Raw genomic sequence first — 21720 nt, 5'->3', positions numbered from 1 at the left:
AACTCTGACACATCCACACAATGGAGGACTGTGGGCTGTAAAAAGGAGGCCAGAGTATTTCTTCATATACCTGTGGAGTGAGCTCCAGGATGTACTGTTACAAGAAGAAAGAAAGCAGGATAAAGTGGTATGTATTGTGTGACACCATTTCTTTCAGAAAGGGGTGCATGTGTCTGTATCTGTTTATATGTTTTTCATCCACCCCACTCCCCTCCTTTATGATTTTTTAAATGTAAGGACATTTTAAAAAATAGTTACCTATCCATAGGATTCCCCTGTGATCCAATTAGGAACACAAAACAGTATTGGAGACTTCTCCAGATACACTTTGTTTTGTATATTTGATTTTGGAACCATCTCAAAATTATGAAATAAAAGAAAAAAAATTCCAAAAATCCAAAAACAGCTGGTGGTGTTACCCCACACAAAGGAATAACTTCATGGGACTTTAACATGGTCATTTGTCTGAATAGTCTTAGCAGAACATATCCTAAGGACAAAAACATAGGCAAAGACATCTTAAACTGTTTTCGGTAATCTTATTGTTTGTATTAACATTAATATTTGGTTTTTAAAATGCTTGCATATAATAGGATAAAGTATGGATCCACATTATTATTATTATGAGTATATACCCCCAGGCTAAAGGCAAAATGAACCAGAAACAAACATTGAATTCTAGTTAGCAAATTTGTTTTGACAGTGATAGGAGTTAGCAATTCAGAAATTACTTCCAGAATTTGTTAAGTAAATATATTCTCTGTGTGTATACTTCATATATTTTTTATACAAAATTATGCTGTACTGTGCTTAGTCGCTCAGTCATCTCCAACTCTTTGCGACCCCATGGACTGTAGCCCGCCAGCCTCCTCTGTCCAGGCAAGAATACTGGAGTGAGTTACCACGCCCTCCTCCAGGGGATCTTCTCAACCCAGGGATGGAACCCAGGTCTCCCACATTGTAGGTGGGTTCTGAGCCACCAGGGAAGCCCATACAAAATTATGTATGTACATATATAATCAAATGTATATATAATATAATCATATATATAATCATAATCATCTATATAATATAATCATATATTTTATATATAATCATATACTATATATAAAATCAAATATATATATGTATATCAATGTCACAGAAGGGAGGCGCAAATATGGAAAAGGAAGACTATAATGAACCCTATGGTGCTGGATTGGAATCTGAGGTATTAAAATATTAAAAGAAGCTGTAAAGAAAGCATTACAGCTACAAAATGCAAACAAATCCTAAAGAAAAGGTCAAATTTACCAATAAAGGTTCACTGACTTTCAATCACTTTTTGCTTCTTGGGGCTTCCCTGGTGGCTCAGCAGTAAAGAATCCACCTGCAATGCAGCAGAGGCAGTTTTGATCCCTGGGTTGGGAAGATCCCCCGGAGAAGAGAATGGCTACCTGGTCCATGGGGTTGCACAGAGTCTGACGTGACTCAGCGACTAAACCCCCACCACCAGTGAAAAGCATCTGCATTTCACAGTAGCTTCTGTTTTCATCTTTTCGTAGACCAGAGAGCAAGTAAATTGTTTCTAAAAGGACAGAAGTGGAGAAGGGCACCATTCTTACCCTTGCCAGCTGTGTTCTATAGGGTCACAGTTGTCCAGGTAATTGAAGCGAATGATATCAGTTGGATGCTTGTCAGAAGACCTCCAGGGTGGGAGTTCTTTCTCCCCTGGGTGGTTCTTCTTTCTTAAAGAGGAAGAAGATCGGAAAGCGGATGAAGGAGACAGCTTTCCCCCTGGAGAACTGCTTCTAATGGGTTGAACATCCGCGATCACAAACCCATCTTTTGGAGGTGTCTAGAAGGAGAAAATTATTTCTGTTCTCAAAACACTATAATAAAAACAAAAGTAAAACAAAGAACATGGACTTCCCTGGTGGTCTAGTGATTAAGAATCTGCCTGCCAACGCAGGGGGACACTGGTTCAATCCCTGGTCCAGGAAGATTCCACCTGCCCGTGTGCCACAACCACTGACCCAGTGCTCTAGAGTCTGTGCTCTGCAACAAGAGAAGCCATCGCAATAAGAATCCTGAGCATGGAAGGTAGAGAATAGCCCCTGCTATCTGCAACTAGTGAATGCCCAAGGGCAGTAACGAAGACCCTTTGCAACCAAAAATGAATAAATAAATAAATGCTTTAAGAAAATCATCATTATCATCCTCACCATGATGGCACTGATATGGCAGCAATGATTACAGCAGCCACCAACCCAGAGGTACTTGTATATGCCAGGCATTATTTCAGGAAGTATTCCTGCATTATTATTTTTTGAGGGGGGTTATACACTGAGGCATGCGTGATCTTAGTTCCCCCTACCAGGAATCGAACCTGCACCCCTTACGTTGGAAGCATGGAGTCTTAACCACTGGACCACCAGGAAATTCCCCTTCTTACATTACTTTATTTAACCTTCATAATAACTTTAAAAGGTAATCATAACTACTTCCATTTGACAGAAGAGAAAACTGAAGGTAGCTTAAACTGATTAATTTTCCACTACTACTATTAAGACATAAGCAGTAAGACATGGTCACAATTTGAATCCAGGACTCTCCAGCTTCAAGCTCACACAATGAACTTCTCTATCCTCTATTGACACTTCTCCTACCATATCATTATACAGTTATTCCACAACTGCAGTTAATTTGTTCATAAAAATATACATTCTTAAAAACAGTATCCTGCCCTACCTATCTAAAACACAGAGACAATTTCCATTATGCAGGTGTAAACTATAGATTTTATCAATTATCAAAACCTTCAGCCATCTCCGTAGAATTGGGAAATGAAAATCTATTTTTTTTGAAAGTCTATTTTTTAATTGCCCAAAATGAAAGTTTGGTTTTTGTGTGTGTATAAAATTTGTAAGGGTTATTATGCAGTTGCAGCCTAAGGGAAGAGATACTGCTATGTTGAGAAGCCATTAAAGCCTTAATTTTTGTTCTTTAAGAGATTAGGGAAGCTTTGCTCAGTAAATTGGTTTGCTTAAATTGTTTGTGAAAATTTAAAAATTCCCCAAGTTCCTGAAAGCAGAATCAGTTTCTTATCCTTGTTTCAACTGCTCTTTGTACATATTTCTATTACAGGATAGTACTTCGTATTCAGTGTGGTAACTATCTGTGTTCTTGGCCATAGACTGCTGCTAAGTCGCTTCAGTCGTGTCCGACTCTGCAACCCCATAGACGGCAGCCCACCAGCTCCCCGCTCCCTGGGATTCTCCAGGCAAGAACACTGGAGTGGGTTGCCATCTCCTTCTCCATAGACTAGGCTCCCAGAAAGTGGGGTTAAGACCATTGTACTCTTAGCACCTGGCACATAACAGTATTTAATAAATATTTATTGATTTAGTGAGTTGTTGTAAGTAGTAAAGAGACATTTTACTTTTATATAATTGATGGCTCATTACTAGATTAGTATTTAATGTTTTGTGCAAATCCTGGAGGAGGGCATAGCAACCCATTCCAGTATTCTTGCCAGGAGAATCTCCACAGACAGAGGAGCCTGGTGAGCTACAGTCCACGGGGTTGAAAAGAGTCGGACACGACTGAGCAACTAAGCACAGCACAGTGCAGATCTCACTTAAAATGGACATTCAAGGAGCTCCCTGGTAGTCCAGTGGTTAGGATTCTACACTGCCACTACCGAGAGCAGGAGTTCAATCCCTGGTCAGGGAACTAAGATCCCAAGTCACATGCGGTGGCCAAAAAATAAAACAAATAAGATGGACATTCATTTCATTTTTCTGAGTTTATATTGAACGAAATCTATTTTTGCTGGAAGAGTCTCGTTTAACACCACTGGTAATAAAGAATACATGATAATAAAAAAGCAGTTTCAGGGGGTAAAATTTAGTCATGAATGCTAGTAACTATATATATAAATAAACATCATTAATTTTGAAAAGTACAAAATATTGACCAATTAACAAAATACATAATAATGAAAACTGATGACTTTTCTGTTAAGTAAACAAAAAATGTGTTCCCTTTACTCAAAGCCTTTTGAGACTTTTTAAAATCGCAAATGTTGAAAAAATTTTAAATGCTTTTGTTTGCATATATTGAAATGACCATATATCTTTTCTCTTTTATTCTGTGAATTACATGGACTGATTTTTGAATATGATGCCAACCTTACTCTCCTTGGATACACCCCACTTGGTCATCATGTATTATTCTTTTTTTATATATTACTGGGTTTAATTTGCCAATTTTTTCTTTGACAGAAAAACTGAAATTTACTATAACAAGTTCAGTTCAGTCGCTCAGTCGTGTCTGACTCTTCACGACCCCATGAGTCGCAGCACGCCAGGCCTCCCTGTCCATCACCAACTCCCGGAGTTCAGACTCACGTCCATCGAGTCAGTGATGCCATCCAGCCATCTCATCCTCTGTCGTCCCCTTCTCCTCCTGCCCCCAATCCCTCCCAGCATCAGAGTCTTTTCTAATGAGTCAATTCTTTGCATGAGGTGGCCAAAGTACTGGGGTTTCAGCTTTAGCATCATTCCTTCCAAAGAAATTCCAGGGCTGATCTCCTTTAGAATGGACTGGTTGGATCTCCTTGCAGTCCAGGGGACTCTCAGGAGTCTTCTCCAACACCACACTTCAAAAGCATCAATTCTTCGGCGCTCAGCTTTCTTCACAGTCCAATTCTCACATCCATACATGACCACAGGAAAAACCATAGCCTTGACTAGATGGACCTTAGTCGGCAAAGTAATGTCTCTGCTTTTAAATATGCTACCTAGGTTGGTCATAACTTTTCTTCCAAGGAGTAGGCGTCTTTTAATTTCGTGGCTGCAATCACCATCTGCAGTGATTTTGGAGCCCCCCAAAATAAAGACTGACCCTGTTTCCACTGTTTCCCCATCTATTTCCCATGAAGTGGTGGGACCAGATGCCATGATCTTCGTTTTCTGAATGTTGAGCTTTAAGCCAACTTTTTCACTCTCCTCTTTCACTTTCATCAAGAGGCTTTTGAGTTCCTCTTCACTTTCTGCCATAAGGGTGGTCTTATCTGCATATCTGAGGTTATTGATATTTCTCCCGGCAATCTTGATTCCAGCTTGTGCTTCTTCCAGTCCAGCGTTTCTCATGATGTACTCTGCATAGAAGTTAAATAAGCAGGGTGACAATATACAACCTTGATGTTCTCCTTTTCCTATTTGGAACCAGTCTGTTGTTCCATGTCCAGTTCTAACTGTTGCTTCCTGACCTGCATACAGATTTCTCAAGAGGCAGGTCAGGTGGTCTGGTATTCCCATCTCTTTCAGAATTTTCCACAGTTTATTGTGATCCACACAGTCAAAGGCTTTGGCATAGTCAATAAAGCAGAAATAGATGTTTTTCTGGAATGCTCTTGCTTTTTCGATGATCCAGCGGATGTTGGCAATTTGATCTCTGGTTCCTCTGCCTTTTCTAAAACCAGCTTGAACATCAGGGAGTTCACGGTTCACGTATTACTGAAGCCTGGCTTGGAGAATTTCGAGCATTACTTTACTAGCATGTGAGATGAGTGCAATTGTGCAGTAGTTTGAGCATCCTTTGGCATTGCCTTTCTTTGGGATTGGAATGAAAACTGACCTTTTCCAGTCCTGTGGCCACTGCTGAGTTTTCCAAATTTGCTGGCATATTGAGTGCAGCACTTTCACAGCATCATCTTTCAGGATTTGAAATAGCTCAATAGGAATTCCATCACCTCCACTAGCTTTGTTTGTAGTGATGCTTTCTAAGGCCCACTTGACTTCACATTCCAGGATGTCTGGCTCTAGATGGGTGATCACACCATCGTGATTATCTGGGTCGTGAAGATCTTTTTTGTACAGTTCTTCTGTGTATTCTTGCCATCTCTTCTTAATATCCTCTGCTTCTGTTAGGTCCATACCATTTCTGTCCTTTATTGAGCCCATCTTTGCATGAAATGTTCCCTTGGTATCTCTAATTTTCTTGAAGAGATCTCTAGTCTTTCCCATTCTGTTCTTTTCCTCTATTTCTTTGCATTGATCGCTGAAGGAGGCTTTCTTATCTCTTCTTGCTATTCTCTGGAACTCTGCATTCAGATGCTTATATCTTTTCTTTTCTCCTTTGCTTTTCGCCTTTCTTCTTTTCATAGCTATTTGTAAGGCCTCCCCAGACAGCCATTTTGCTTTTTTACATTTCTTTTCCATGGGGATGGTCTTGATCCCTGTCTCCTGTACAATGTCACAAACCTCATTCCATAGTTCATCAGGCACTCTATCTATCAGACCTAGTCCCTTAAATCTATTTCTCACTTCCACTGTATAATCATAAGGGATTTGATTGAGGTCATACCTGAATGGTCTAGCAGTTTTCCCTACTTTCTTCAATTTAAGTCTGAATTTGGTAATAAGGAGTTCATGATCTGAGTCACAGTCAGCTCCTGGTCTTGTTTTTGTTGACTGTATAAAGCTTCTCCATCTTTGGCTGCAAGGAATATAATCAATCTGATTTCGGTGTTGACCATCTGGTGATGTCCATGTGTAGAGTCTACTCTTGTGTTGTTGGAAGAGGGTGTTTGCTATGAGGGTGCATTTTCTTAGCAAAACTCTATCAGTCTTTGCCCTGCTTCATTCCGCATTCCAAGGCCAAATTTGCCTGTTACTCCAGGTATTTCTTGACTTTCTACTTTTGCATTCCAGTCCCCTATAATGAAAAGGACATCTTTTTTGGGTGTTAGTTCTAAAAGGTCTTGTGGTGTCTTCATAGAACCGTTCAACTTCAGCTTCTTCAGCATTACCGGTTAGGGCATAGACTTGGATTACTGTGATATTAAATGGTTTGCCTTGGAAAGGAACAGAGATCATTAAGTACTTCCTAAAGAAATTAAAGACTAAGCAACAATGTGTCAATTTTCTTGTATCAGAACTATTCAGTATTTTAAAATATGTGTGTGTTAGTTGCTCAGTCATGCCCAACTCTTTATGAACCCATGGACTGTAGCCCACCAGGCTCCTCCAACCATGGAGATCCTCCAGGCAAGAATACTGGAGTGGGTTGCCATTCTCTTCTCCACGGGATCTTCCTGACCTGGGGCTCAAACCTGCATCTCTTGCATTGCAGGTAGATTCCTTACCATCTGAGCTACCAGAGAAGTGCATAAATAGTTTCTGGAAAAAGAGTTATTGTTGAAGACCAAGTATTAAAATCAGTATTACATACAGTACTCAAAATAATTTTTCATTCTACAACTTTGTTAATCATTTTTCTCTCCTCTGCCTCAGAACAGCCCAAGCTTCAGCTATGAAGCCTTTCCCTGCCTATGAGTGATGTTGAATGAGAGTTAAGGAAAGCCTTATGATAAAAGGAGTCATAGCTATTGTAATTTTTAAAATAACTCTTCCACTACTGCACTTAAAAATTTTCTTTTTAAAAGAAATTCTCATGAAGAACAGCCATCATTGAAATCAGAAAGACCGCTTTCATCATTGTAATTATAACAGTATTAATTATGCAGTTTATTACTGTATGAAATGTAGAGGGTTTCTATTTCAAGTAAACACAATAAAATGAAATGTAAATGAGCATGTTAAGAACCAACTATTCGTATTTCAAATGCATTCTTCAAAAAGGACTCACTGCAGCTTTTCTATATAAAAACAATCCCTGTGGTTTTAAAAATAACTAAAAATTTTAATTTACACATAATTTTCAGGAACTCTTCTATTATACAAAACGATGCACAACTCTGCATGTATATAGATCATGCCATAAAGAAAAAGGTCATAAAAATTTCCCATAAGTTATCTAATTAACTGTGACTATAAGAATGAACATAAACATTGGATATAACGCATAGAAAACCACTAGAAAAATTTATGCTCATATTATTTACTGTTTACGATTCTATGTAAGGACTTTACATTGCTAGTTTCTAAAGTAAAAAGAATTTTAATATGCCCATTATGCCCTTTCCTAATTACTAATTTATTACAAAACTTTTCTTTACAAATGATAGAAACATAAACTTCAGTTTGCCTGGTAGAATCACAGAAAACTTTAATTAGTTAAGTAAAATTTGATGACCCATAGGTAATAAATACTGCACATTACCCACAGAGTCCCAGTGTCAGAATTGTGTACTGTAGGCATCAGAGACACAGAAATCCAGGAATCTGGAGAGAATGAGGAGCTCCAAGTCCTAACCTAGGTGGAACTGTGTCAGATGACTTTCAACTAACATGGATATCTTGAAAAGAGCTGTCAAGTTCTTTGAACAAGGGAATTTTGTAGTCATGGTGTATTTCTTTTGAACCAAAGGCCTCCCCCAGCTTAGTTCTAGAATTCCTAAGTAGCTGATGTTAGTAATTCTGTTGCTTCTTTTCCCAAATTTACCTTGGGCTTGGTAACATGGAGTTCTTTCACCATTTGAATATAATGCTTCTTCCATACACCCTGCTCATAGGGGCTTGGGGAAAAATTGATGTACCAGTTAAACCGTAAACATTTTAGCATCCAGAGCTGATCCAGTTCAGTTAAATTCTTCCAATGCCAGCTCACCTGGAAAAACAATGTTAAAAAACTATTCAGTTTACATGTCCACTTTCTCTAGGTTTTGAGCTGTCACCCTGGTACTGACAGAACTTCTTTTTTTTTTTTCTGGAGTGGGTTGCCATGCCCTCCTCCGGGGGGATCCTCCTGACCCAGGGATCAAACCCACTTCTCAGTGTTTCCTGCACTGCAGGCGGGTTCTTTACCGCTGGCCACTGGGGAAACCCATGAATGAATCAGAACAAACATAATTTTAACTAGATAAACCAGGGCTGGAATTCACAACTAGTTTCTTTTTGGTCCTTCTCCTCCAAATCACAGCTAAGTTACCTCCTACCTGAAGTGCTTCCTAACCAGGCAGGAGGATTTTTTTTTTAAATTTTTATTTATTTATTTTAATTGGAGGATAATTACTTTACAACATTATGATGGTTTTGCCATACATTGGCAATAGGTATACATGTGTCCCCTCCAACCTGAACAGCACTTCCACCTCCCTCCCCATCCCATCCCTCCCGGTTCTCACAGAGCACTGGCTTTGGGTACCCCTTTTTCTTTTTTTTAAAAAAATGTTAATTCAGACAGAATCCAAGTCAACTAATATTTATCGAGCATCTATTAACCATCCTCATCACAACCTGAAGGGCAGTATAATTAATATCGTCCGTTTGCAAATGGGGAAACTAAGCTTCAGATAAGCCTTTGGAACTTCCTAAAGATCTCTGGAAGTCTGTATGAAAGTTATATGAAGGCTACAGAAACTCTGGTTGGTACATTGCTTATTGTTTTCATGATATGCTTCTGTTTTTCCCTCCATTTTTATGATTTAACTAAATATAAATTTTATAAAGGGAACACAATGACTAATACTATATTGGTGTGTCCTAAATAGCCTTCAAGATTCAATAGAGCATTAAGTATTTATCCTGGGGACTTCCGTGGTGGTCTAGTGGCTAAGATTCTATGCTTTCAGTGCAGGGGGCCAGGGTTTGATCCCTGGTTAGGGAACTGGATCCCACGTGCTGCAACTGACACCTGGGGCAGCCAAATAAAAATTTTTTTAAAGTATTCTGTACATTCCATTTTCATAGCATTATGGTTAATCCTACACATCCAGCAAATGGTGGAGGTGACCCTAGTATGTGTAGTAGTGTTTAAAATAATTTATTCCAGGTTTTAAATAAGTCTTAGTAGAAACTAGAGTCAAGTACATTTATAAAGTTGAGACTAGGCATTCCATGTCTCTTATCAGGAATTGCAGAGATGACAGCTAATCTTCACATTCACTTCATCCTTGGAAAACTGGTCTCTTTTTCAAGGTTAACTCAATAATAAATAATGTTTCAGTGCCCCCGAAAGGAGCAGAACACTCTGTAATGGAACTCGCTACCCATCCATCTGTTTATCTGTCTCTCTTCCTCCCGCCTTCCATCCATTGTGTATGGAGTTCTGATTACATCCAGGATTATTTTATGGGCTGAAGATAAGACATGTAGGGGAGAAGGAAGCAGAAAGAGGCACAATTAGGAGAAACAGTAGGTTCAGGATCCAGATGGAGGAAAAGGCTTAGAGGATCTGATACTGCAGGCAGAAACAGAGATCATAACCACTTCGTGCTACCCAGAATGAAACTACACTGCCCTTAATCCTCATATGGTTAGTTAATTCAATCAAGATGTGGAGTTTGGGAGGGAGGGGATGAGGAGAAAGTTTTTCTCAATTCTCACCCTTTTTCTCTTTTGACTTAGATCTGGTTTAGACCCGGGTAGTTAAGTTGGGGTTCTCCCCCTGCACTGGGAGTACATAAATTTTTGCTTTGTTTTTGATTTTTGCTGCTTTTTGTTTGTTTAAAACTAAACAGGAGTGAGGAAAGTTGAGGGTAGGTAAGAGCTTTCAAAACTGTAAGACAACCCCCACCACATTTGTAAACAGCTCAAAGCTCATCTTGGTGCAATGACTTTACTGTTTACTTTAAATCTAGCTAAAGAACAATTTGGAGAAGGAAATGGCAATCCACTCCAGTGTTCTTTCCTGGAGAATCCCACGGACGGGGGAGCCTGGTGGGCTGCCGTCTATGGGGTCGCACAGAGTCAGACACGACTGAAGCGACTTAGCAGCAAAGAACAATTGCTTCACAGTCAGTTCTGGGAATAAAATACGATGCTGAAATCTACCAAGATTGACATATGGTACACATAGATGATAAGATTAGCTATTTCGTATCACATCTCCCTGGAATGATAACATTCTCATTGTGAAAAACATGGAAAATTCTGAGAAACTTGAAGAAAAACAATACCCAGAACCCTGTCAATCAGAGACGACCAAGCATTATCAACAAGCTTGTAGAGTTATTTTCCTTTCTGTTTTTCAGGTATATGTGAAAGCAAAATTGGGAAACCGCATGCGATTCAAAATCATGCTTTCTTCATTTTACACATAATAAGCATCTCTGTTCTTCCAAAACATGCTTTCTAATGACTGCCTAATAATTCATTATATGGCTGAATGATACTCTATTACTGAGCATTTAAAACACTATGCTTTTTTTAAACAAATTGTTTCATTTTTAGAATAAGTAATATGTGTACATCAATACTAAATACAAAGATACCAAGGGGTACACGGTAAAAAAAAAAGTAAAAAAAAAAAAATCTCTCTCATCCTTGTCATCTAGCCACTCATTTCCCTCCCTGAATGTAACCATTGTGACTGGCTTCTTGTGTGCCATTCCAGAAGGTTAACAAATATGGGTACATTCTTTTATTCTTTCCAAAATGGTAGGCCAATTCTGCACCTTTGTTTTTTTATTGATGATATATTGTGGAGATGGTTGCAACCAGTCTGCTATTAGCAGACATTTCCATTGTTTCCAACCTTTTGCTACCACAAACAATGATGCAGTATTCTCACACAGACATAAATTTTGCATGTGTTGAAGTACAGGCTTCTGACAAATTCCAAGAAGTGGAACTACTGGCCAAAGGTAATCTTATTTTTTTTCATTAAAATTTTTTTTTAAGTTTTTAGCCATGTCTCATGGCATGCTGGAGAAGGCAATAGCAACCCACTCCAGTACTCTTGCCTGGAAAATCCCGTGGATGGAGCAGCCTGGAAGGCTGCAGTCCACAGGATTGCAGGGAGTCGGACACGGCTGAGCGACTTCACTTTCACTTTTCATTTTCATGCATTGGAGAAGGCAGTGGCAACCCACTCCAGTGTTCTTGCCTGGAGAATCCCAGGGACGGGGGAGCCTGGTGGGCTGCCGTCTATGGGGTCGCACAGAGTCGGACACGACTGAAGTGACTTAGCAGCAGCAGCAGCAGCATGGCATGTAGGATCTCAGTTCCCCGACTAGGGATCAAACTCACATCCTTGGTAGTGAAAGCACAGAGTCTCAACCACTGGATCACCAGGGAATGTCCAGGAATCTTTATTTAAAAATTGAACACTACCAAATTGCTCTCCTTGGTGTTTGCATCAATTTGTCTCCCAACAACATATGAAGGTCCTTGTTTCCCCACACCCCCAACAATATAAAATATTATCATTAAAAAAGAAACTAAAAGAAGAAAAAAAAGAAACTCAATCCATCTGAGTCACGAAAGATGGCATGAAAACGAGGCGAAGCATTTTACCTATTTTAGAAAGATCTGCTATTCTTTCTGTGAACTATTTGTTCACTTCCTTTGCTCATTTTTCTGCCAGGCTTTGATTTCTTTTTCTTCTTAATGTAGATTTATAGTCATTCTTTAAAAAAGAAGAAAATTACCCCTTTGCGGGCAATATGTTTTTCCCCTGTTTATCTTAATTTTTTGTTTTTTGGCCACACTGCAGCAGCTTGTGGGTTCTTAGTCTCCAGGCCAGGGGTTGAACCTGAGCCCTCATCAGTGAAAGCACTGAATCCTAACCACTACCAGGGAATTCCCTCCTGTTTACTGTGTCTATTTATTTACAGTTTTCTTCTCTATGGAGAAAATTTTAATTTTTATAATCACAACTTAAAATCTTGCTTTCTCTATTTATAAAGCATATATAATATATATACAAAATATATAAAATAAATAAAGCAAGATTTTAAGTTATACATTTTCTTTTGAGACTCTGAATATTATAGATTACTCACAAAAGCTTTCTTCCCTGCTGCTGCTGCAGCTGCTGCTGCTAAGTTGCTTCAGTTGTGTCCGACTCTGTGCAACCCCATAGACGGCAGCCCACCAGGCTCCCCCATCCCTGGGATTCTCCAGGCAAGAACACTGGAGCAGGTTGTCATTTCCTTCTCCAATGCATGAAAGTGAAAAGTGAAAGGGAAGTTGCTCAGTTGTGTCCAACTCTTAGCAACCCCATGGACCGCAGCCTACCAGGCTCCTCTGTCTGTGGGATTTTCCAGGCAAGAGTACTGGAGTGGGGTGCCATTGCCTTCTCCGCTTCCTTCCCTAGGTTTCCTTTAATTACATTTTTTTCCCCTTTAGTCATGCCTGGTGGCTTACAGGATCTTAGTTCCCCAAACAGGGATTGAACTTCTGCCCTCAGCAGTGAAAGAGCAGAGACTTAACCAATGGACCACCAGGGAATTCCCTCTTTTGAGTATGAAATGGTTTCCTATAATTTCATATCAATCTTTTATCCTTCTAGAATTTTTTTCCAGCTAATTTGCCTGATTGTCCCAACACCAATTATTAAATAAGTCATCTATCTTATTCCATTCATTAAAATTTTTTTCATTTTATCAATTTTAAAAACTAAAGTTACCATGTGAATGCACAGTAACATAATTTCTGGTCTTCCTAGACTATGAAAAGAAATCAACAAAATGACTATCAATTTTATATCTTAAAAAATATACTTGAATACACCATGGAATTACTGGTAAGAAAGTAATGGTCAGATGCTCTTCCAACCTGTGAGCACATCTGCCCACTCTGAACTCCTTTAGTCTCACATGCTTCTGTGTTTATCACATTGGCACCTTATTTCGCACTTTTCTATTTATGAATGGCCTGCACTCTACACTTCAAGGTTTTACTATGGTCCTCTGCTGATGAACCATTATATACATGTGTATACATTTCCCCAACTGGCTAATACTGTCTTATAGACACTTAGTGATGGCTTACTTTTTCTCCCCTTTGAGCACTAAATGCACAGCCAGACACAAAGAGATGGGGGCTAATTCAAACTGCACAAACTGAACGTAGTGAGCGTCTTGTCAGTGCTTGGTTTTGTATACGTGCTTTCTTTTTTTCCCTCAAGTTTCAGTGTTTTCTAGGCTATCTGTACCTGTGCACAACGACAAAGGCTTCGGGGGTCCAGGAAAGAAAAGATATATAAAGATAACACCCGTGGGAGCTTGGTAGTAAAATCCAGAGCTTCTGCTGGAATTTTCTCCTGAAGCTTTCGACAGCAGAACTTTTGCTGTGACAGGGAGCAGCGTTCTAACAGGCCTGTCAGGATTCTTCTCCTCTGAGTGTCTGTCCATTTGTCAAACTGGAAAAAAAAAAAGCACAGTAGAACAACAAAAAAAAAGCTCCAGGTTTAGTCTGACACCAGAGACGCATTACGAAAGAGATAAAGAACTGCATAGAAAATGAGTTTAGTAACTCATTCCTAAAGAATTGCATGCATTTCTTTCCCTAACAAATACACCCCACGTTTTGCCACCTACCTGTTCTTTCTCACATTTGTGTGTGTGAGCCCAAGCAAGGCCGGTGTGGACATAGACGTGCACTTGACCTCAAAACTTGGAGTTACAGAAAAATTTCGGAGCTGGTCATAGTCATAAACTGAGAATATATATAGACTTGTAAAATATAGATCTTCTTTAACTTCTGATGGGGCTATATCCCAATTAATCCATCATAAGTTGAATATATCATAAATTAAAAACACTTGTAATAAACTTAATCTACCAAACATCCTAGCTTAGCCCAGTCTACCTTAATGTGCTCAGAACACTTACATGAACCTTGCTGCTTGTTGCTGTTGTTAAGCTGCTCAGTCATGTTCAATTGTTTTGCGACCGTATGAACTGTTGCCCACCAGACTCCTGTCTTCATGGGATTCTCCAGGCAAGAATACTGGAGTGGGTTGCCATGCCCTCCTCCATGGGATCTTCCTGACCCAGGGATCAAACCTGAGTCTCCTGCATTGACAGGGGTATTCTTTATCACTGAGCCACCAAGAAAGCCCTCAAATGAACCTACAGTTGGGCAAAATCATCTACCACAAAGCCTATTTTGTAATAAAGTGTTGACTAGTTCATGTAATTTATTAACTACTACACCTGGTTTTTCCAGTGGTCATCTATGGATGTGAGAGTTGGACTGTGAAGAAAGCTGAGCACCAAAGAACTGATGCTTTTGAACTGTGGTGTTGGAGAAGACTCTTGAGAGTCCCTTGGACTGCAAGGAGATCCAACCAGTCCATTCTGAAGGAGATCAGCCCTGGGATTTCTTTGGAGGGAATGATGCTGAAGCTGAAACTCCATTACTTTGGCCACCTCATGCGAAGAGTTGACTCATTGGAAAAGACTCTGATGCTGGGAGGGATTAGGGGCAGGAAGAGAAGGGGACGACAGAGGATGAGATGGCTGGATGGCATCACAGACTTGATGGACGTGAGTCTGAATGAACTCCGGGAGTTGATGATGGACAGGGAGGCCTGGCGTGCTGCGATTCATGGCGTTGCAAAGAGTCGGACACGACTGAGCGACTGAACTGAACTGAACTGACACCTGGAGAAGGGCATGGCAACCCACTCCAGTATTCTTGCCTGGAGATTTCCATGGACAGAGGAGCCTGGTGGGCTACAGTCCATGGGGCTGCACAGAGTCGGACACGACTGATGCAACTTAGCATGTACGCAAGCACACTGAACGTGAAAACCAGAATGGCTGTCTGGGTAGTGATGATTTTAAGTGTATTTGGCCTGGACTCTTGTGACCGAGTGGCTGACTGGGAGCTGTGGCTCATTGGCTGCCCAGCACCATAAGAGAGTATCCTACTGCACATGGCTAGCCACCCCTCCCAAAAAAACCCCAAAACAAAATTTTAAATATGTTTTCCACGGAACGTCTATCATTTTTGCATCACTGTAAAGCTAAGCCAAAGCATCTTAAACCAGCACAACCTTAAGAGAAGACACTTGGGCAGTCAGTCTCCCCCAGCAGTTTCTATATCAGCTCATTAGTGATTAAAACTCCAGGACCAGAAACAAACCTTTGCATTCACAATTAGAGATAAGGCAATACGAACAAATATCTCTGAGAAGGGGGAGTATATAGGGTTAAAGTCCTGTGTTTGTGTGTGTGTGTGCGTGTGTGTTTGTGTTCTCAGTCACTCACTCTTGTCTGAGTCTTTCCTGAGCCCACTAGGGTCCTCTGTCCATGGAATTTTCTAGGCAAGAATACTGGGATGGGGTGCCATTTCCTATTCCAAGGGATCTTCCCAACCCAGGGATTGAACCTGCGTCTTCTGGGTCTCCTGCATTGGAAGGCGGATTCTTTACCACTAGCACCACCTGGGAAGCCCCAGTTAAAGTCCTACTAATATGTAAATGATTGATATGATTGGAGAGGAAAAGTTGATAGCAGGACCTGGAAAAAATAAAAGAGTGCCAAAGACAGGAAGTACATGCCAAAGCAATCTGGGGCATGCGAAACAAATGCTTGGGTTACTTCACAATTTTCCCCAGTGATGACCCCAGCCATTCCCAAGATTAGTGACTGATCAAAGATGAGAACGTGAAAGCTGGCCAAAATCAAAAGAAAGGTTCTTATGGGAACAGCTGCCAGCTGAAGGAGCTGTTATCAGAGTCTAAATCTCTGTTTTCTTCTTTAGTCCATTAGAGAAGAGAAAACAGGGATGTTTGGGGCTACTTGTATTCTATATGGTATTTGCTAGTGATTATAAAGTAATCAGAATTTTATAATACTTTAGTTGTAATCATAAAATACATTGACCACCTAAAAAGGCATACAAAGTAAAAATGTATTTTTGACATGCCTTATGACAAGTCAACTTCTTTATAATCATAGGATCTATTTTTTTAAATTAGTTGGAATACCTCTTGATTAAAACCATTCACTGTGGGACTTCCTTGGTAGTCCAGTGGTTAAGAATCTGCCAGTGCAGGGGACATGGGTTCCATCCCTGGTCTGGGATGATTCCACATGCTGCAGGGCAAGTAAGCCTGAGAGTCACAACTGCTGAGCCCACACGCCACAGAGACCGAAGCCCAAGCACCCTAGAGCCTGTGCTCTGCAACAAGAGAAGCCACTGCAGTAGGAAGACCACGTACTGCAAGTAGAGAGGGGTGGTCCCATGCTCACGCCAACCAGAGAAAGCCCGCACACAGCAATGAAGACCCAGCTCAGCCATGAACAAATCAATAAAAAGAATCTGCCTTCCAATGCAAGGGACTAGGGTTGATACCTGCTCAGGGAACTAAGATCCCACATGCCACAACTAGAGAAAGCCTGTGTGCTGCAACAAAGACCCAGTGCAGCCAAAACAAAGAATTTTAAATAAAACAAAAACTGTTTGCTGTTAACAGATCTGTTCAGTGCTCATGAATCTCACTTTGGACACTATCATTCAAGGGGGAGGGGGGACTCTAAAAAGAAAGAAAGAAAAAAAAAATCAGAAACCTTAACTTACAAGTAAGTGAATAAAATGTATTCATGTATGAATGTTCCCAGATTTCCCCTCAGCCTGTTTCTGCACAGTCCATATTTCCAACTAACATAAAATGAGACTTCTTTCCTTTGGGGATGGGTTATTAGAATGATAGAGAAGCCAGACCAGAGTGGCGAGGGCCAGGGGAAGGGCCAGCCCACGATGCTGCGGTGATCTCTAAAACAAGGAGCCAGTGGGGGGCATATGGAGACAGGAGAGCTGCAGGGGTTTGGCTTGAAGGGAGCTTGTGGTGGTCCAGACTGTAACTGCCTTGCCAGCAGTTTTACAGTGTGAGAGAACTGGGGAATTAAGAAAGGGGATCTGGTAAGTATTGTTATGAGCTCTGAATTGGATCCCCTGTGATTTTTCTTTGAGAGACAACATGAAAATTGGTCTTCATCTTTAAAATTACTTTGGGCAGTGCTACATGCTACTCTGTAGAAACTGAGCTACGTGGGGACCCAGGATGATTAGGGTTATGAAAAAATTTTTATGGGATATAATTAGCGTTAGAGTAAATCAGAAATAACCCCAAATGCCTCACAATAGTGGATCAGCTCAGCAACATGATAAGAGAAAATATGGCATTAAGCATGCATGGGGGCTTTGGGAATGAGGCCATTCAGATTCTCACTAAGAACCTCTTAATTTCTTCATTTATACATTGAGAATAATTATATCTAAATTTAGAGTTACTGGGAAGATTAAATAAATGAAAATATGTACAAAATTCTTAATAGAGTGTATGACTCATTGTAGTCATGGTAGCTAATATTATAAACAGTGGTCCCCAACCTTTTTGGCACCAGGGACCAGTTTCATAGAAGAGAATTTTTCCACGGACTGGGGGAACAGGCAGAGAGGGATGGCTGCGGGGTGATTCAAGCGCATTACATTTTGTTGTAGTTCAGTTGCTCAGTCATGTCTGACTCTTTGCAACTCCATGGGCTGCAGCATGCCAGACTTCCCTGTCCTTTGCCATCTCCTGGGGCTGGCTCAAACTCATGTCCTGAGTCAATGATGTTTTCCTACCATCTGGTCCTCTGGCGTCCCCTTTCTCCTCCTGCTTTCAGTCTTTCCCAGCATCAGGGTGTTTTCAAATGAGTCAGTTCTTCGCATCAGGTGGCCAAAGTATTGGAGTTTCAGCTTCAGCATCAGTCCTTCCAATGAATATTCAGGACTGACTTCCTTTAGGATTGACTGGTTTGATCTCCTTGCAGTCCAAGGGACTCTCAAGAGTCTTCTCCAACACCACAGTTCAAAAGCACCAATACTTCATCGCTCAGCCTTCTTTATGGTTCAAATCTCACCTCCATACATGACTACTGGAAAAACCATAGCATTACATTTATTGTGCACTTTATTTCTAATGCAGTGCCACTGCTGATCTGATGGGAGGTACCAATGGGTCTGTGGTCCAGAGGTTGGGGACCCCTGTTACAAAATATCATAGCGATGTTAAAAATAATAAGCATGAGGGGTAAATCACTAGATATGCAAATAATTAAATTGCAAAGCATAAAGGTACCATGTTTGTACATTAACAAGGACAGGAAGTACATTTGGAAGGATTGAGTTCAGCTCAATTATTTTCACGGATGCCCACAAGAAGAGAACAGGCTCAGATTGAAGAACAGTGATTTAGAATGAATATAAAAGAACATTAGGATTATAAAGTGCTGAAGAAATCTATAAAAGAAAACATTCAAACCTTTCCCTCTAGAGATTAAAAAGATAATTACATTGGTTTCTCATTTATTTCCCTGATTATAACAGTCAAAGATAATTTATATTTGGCTTTGATAGGTGTTCTTTGCCTCAGGGGTTTCTCCTTTCTAATTGTGTTTATTTAGGCTAATAGAAAATGAATTTGCATTCCTTGAACTTCTACCAGTTGAAGGTGGGTAGATGACTGAGAAGAATGCTTAATAGCTGGGGAAAATCCCCTTGGAATTTAAAAGGTGCTGGGAATAATCCAAAAAGTAGATAATCCATGGAAGAATTAACTGTACATGAATTTGGTAATTGCCCAGTATCTTTCTCTTTTTTTAAAAAATTTCTAAATTGAAGCATTGTTAATTTACAATGTTTCAGGTATATAGCACAGTGATTCAGATATAAATATGCACACACACACACACACACATATTGTTTTCGATTCTTTTCCACTGTAGGATATTATAAGATATTGGATATAGTTCTTTGTGCTATATAGTAGGTTCCTGGTTTTATTTTTTTTTAATCTATTTTATATATAGTAGTATATATATATCTATCCCACATCTCTTCCTTCAGCTCTTCAAGAAAATAGAGCCATGACATCATAGCCAGGGATCTAATGTGTGAGACAGGGGATCAGCTAGGACCATTTTCTTATCCTGGTACCATGTATGATACCTCATTTTATAGTTACTCCCTTTTTATTTTTATTTATTTATTTTTAATTTTTTTTTTAGTTTATTTTACTTTACAATACTGTATTGTTTTTGCCATACATTGACATGAATCCACCACGGGTGTATACAAGCTCCCAATCCTGAATCTCCCTCCCACCTCCCACCCCATATCATCTCTCTGGATCATCCCCATGCACCAGCCCCAAGCATCCTGAATCCTGCATCAAACATAGACTAGCAATTCATTTCTTACATGATAGTATACATGTTTCAATGCCATTCTCCGAAATCATCCCACCCTCTCCCTCTCCCTCAGAGTCCATTTTACCTCATTTTATAGTTACTTCCTTTTTAATATTAATATCATATATAATCAATATATGACATTGTGCTATATTATTTTATGCTATACTATCTTATATGGCCATCACTGGTGACTCAGTGGAAAAGAATATGCCTGCCAAGCAGGAGACAGGGGGTCAACGCCTGGGTCAGGAAGATCCCTTGAAGAAGGAAATGGCAACGGGCTCCAGTATTCTTGCTGGGAAATCACATGGACAGAGGAGCCTGGTGGGCTTATAGTCCACGGGGTTTTAGTGACTAAACAGCAACAACACTATCTTACATCATATCATAATTATATTTTATAGTTATTTTTAATGCCTTTGTATAGGGATTTCTTGACAATAGGCTTGTGAAAATCCCATTTTCAGAGTAGTTGTTACAAGGATTCTTGCTGCACTTTCAAGATGTGAGGACCATTGCTAGGGCATCAGTGCCACTCATCTCACACCAAATGGCAAGGGAAGGAAAGTTCTCAGGCAGTGAGGTTAAGATGAAGGGAGAGGCTTGCTATTTTTTGCTTTCTGGTTATAATATCTTGGGCTTCCCTGGTGGCTCAGCTGGTAAAGAATCTGTCTGCAATGCGGGAGACCTGGCTTTGATCCCTGGGTTGAGAAGATCCCCTGGAGAAGGAAATGGCAACCCACTCCAATATTCTTGCTTGGAAAATCCCATGGACAGAGGAACTTGGCGGGCTACAGTTCATGGGGTTGCAAAAGAGTCAGACACGACTGAGCATGCACACATGGCTAAATATAAAATACTTTTTGGACTATCATTGAATAGGTTTCACATTACGTCTTGCCCCTTACCATCCAGGTTGTTTTAAAAAGTGACTTTACTTCTAATATGAGATTGATCTTTAAAGCCAATACTTGAGTCCTACAGTGAAAATCCCAAGTAATGCTAAGTTTGAAAATCAGCATCCTCGGGCTCAGTGGTAAAGAATCTTCCTGCCAGTGCAGGTGACATGGGTTTGATTCCTGATCTGGGAAGATCCTACATGCAGCGGAGCAGCTAAGACCGTGTGCCACAACTACTGAGCCTGTGTTGATCCCACGCGCCACAACTTAAACGAGAAGGCTCTAGAGCCCAGTCTCTGCAACAAGAGAAGCCATGGCAATGAGAAGCTTGCATACCACAACTAGAGAAAAGCCTGTGCAGCGAGGAAGACCCAGCAGAGCCATAAATAAAGGAAAATTTAAAAAAACCTGTATCCTTCTCTCCTTTCCTCTTTATTGAAAATGCATTCCTTATGCTATCAATCTGCTATGTTGTTCATAAAACACACAGACAAAAAAAGCCTAAAACCTAAAATGGAGAGAGAAAACAGAATAAAAACAAACTGAAAATATCCCCTTCAAACTTAATCCATGTGGCTTTCATGGAGGTATAAAGATTACCATATGGTATACTGAATTTATGGAATAAATTTGTTGTTGGGCAAAAGAGAAAAACCAGTGAGTATCATTTATTCATTTAGAAAATATTTATTAAATGCCTGATAGCATCAAGCAATGTACAACAAGGAGCATGGTAAAACCATGCCTGACCTTGTAGTTTGGCTGATTGGAGTAGAGAGATAATTAATCATCTTTGCAAATATCAGTGACCTTTGCAAATATATGCTTCTATTAGTTATGGTAAAAGAAAAGAATTAACAAGATTTTCTTAAAAGTTTGAAGACCTTGAATTTTATCCAGGGTGATATTAAAAATGTTTAACAACTGGCAATGCTACCAACCAATCAAAATAGACAG

At 40.0% G+C, this 21720-nt stretch overlaps 1 protein-coding gene across 1 annotated transcript in view; it reads right to left on the bottom strand.

Annotated features, from left to right (window-relative positions):
• Window positions 1–21720, bottom strand: part of FBXO16 (F-box protein 16) — a 52777-nt gene that overhangs the window by 13771 nt on the left and 17286 nt on the right. The window contains exons 4-6 of the mRNA XM_040236569.1: window positions 13828–14034; window positions 8392–8556; window positions 1605–1837 (exon numbers count right to left, since the gene is read on the bottom strand). Coding sequence (XP_040092503.1) covers window positions 1605–1837; window positions 8392–8556; window positions 13828–14034 — 605 coding nt within the window. The remainder of the gene's footprint in view (window positions 1–1604; window positions 1838–8391; window positions 8557–13827; window positions 14035–21720) is intronic.

This window comes from Oryx dammah, unplaced genomic scaffold (assembly GCF_014754425.2).
Source record: "Oryx dammah isolate SB20612 unplaced genomic scaffold, SCBI_Odam_1.1 HiC_scaffold_1, whole genome shotgun sequence".
NCBI lineage: Eukaryota > Metazoa > Chordata > Mammalia > Artiodactyla > Bovidae > Oryx > Oryx dammah.
This window is presented reverse-complemented; position numbering and strand designations above follow the sequence as displayed.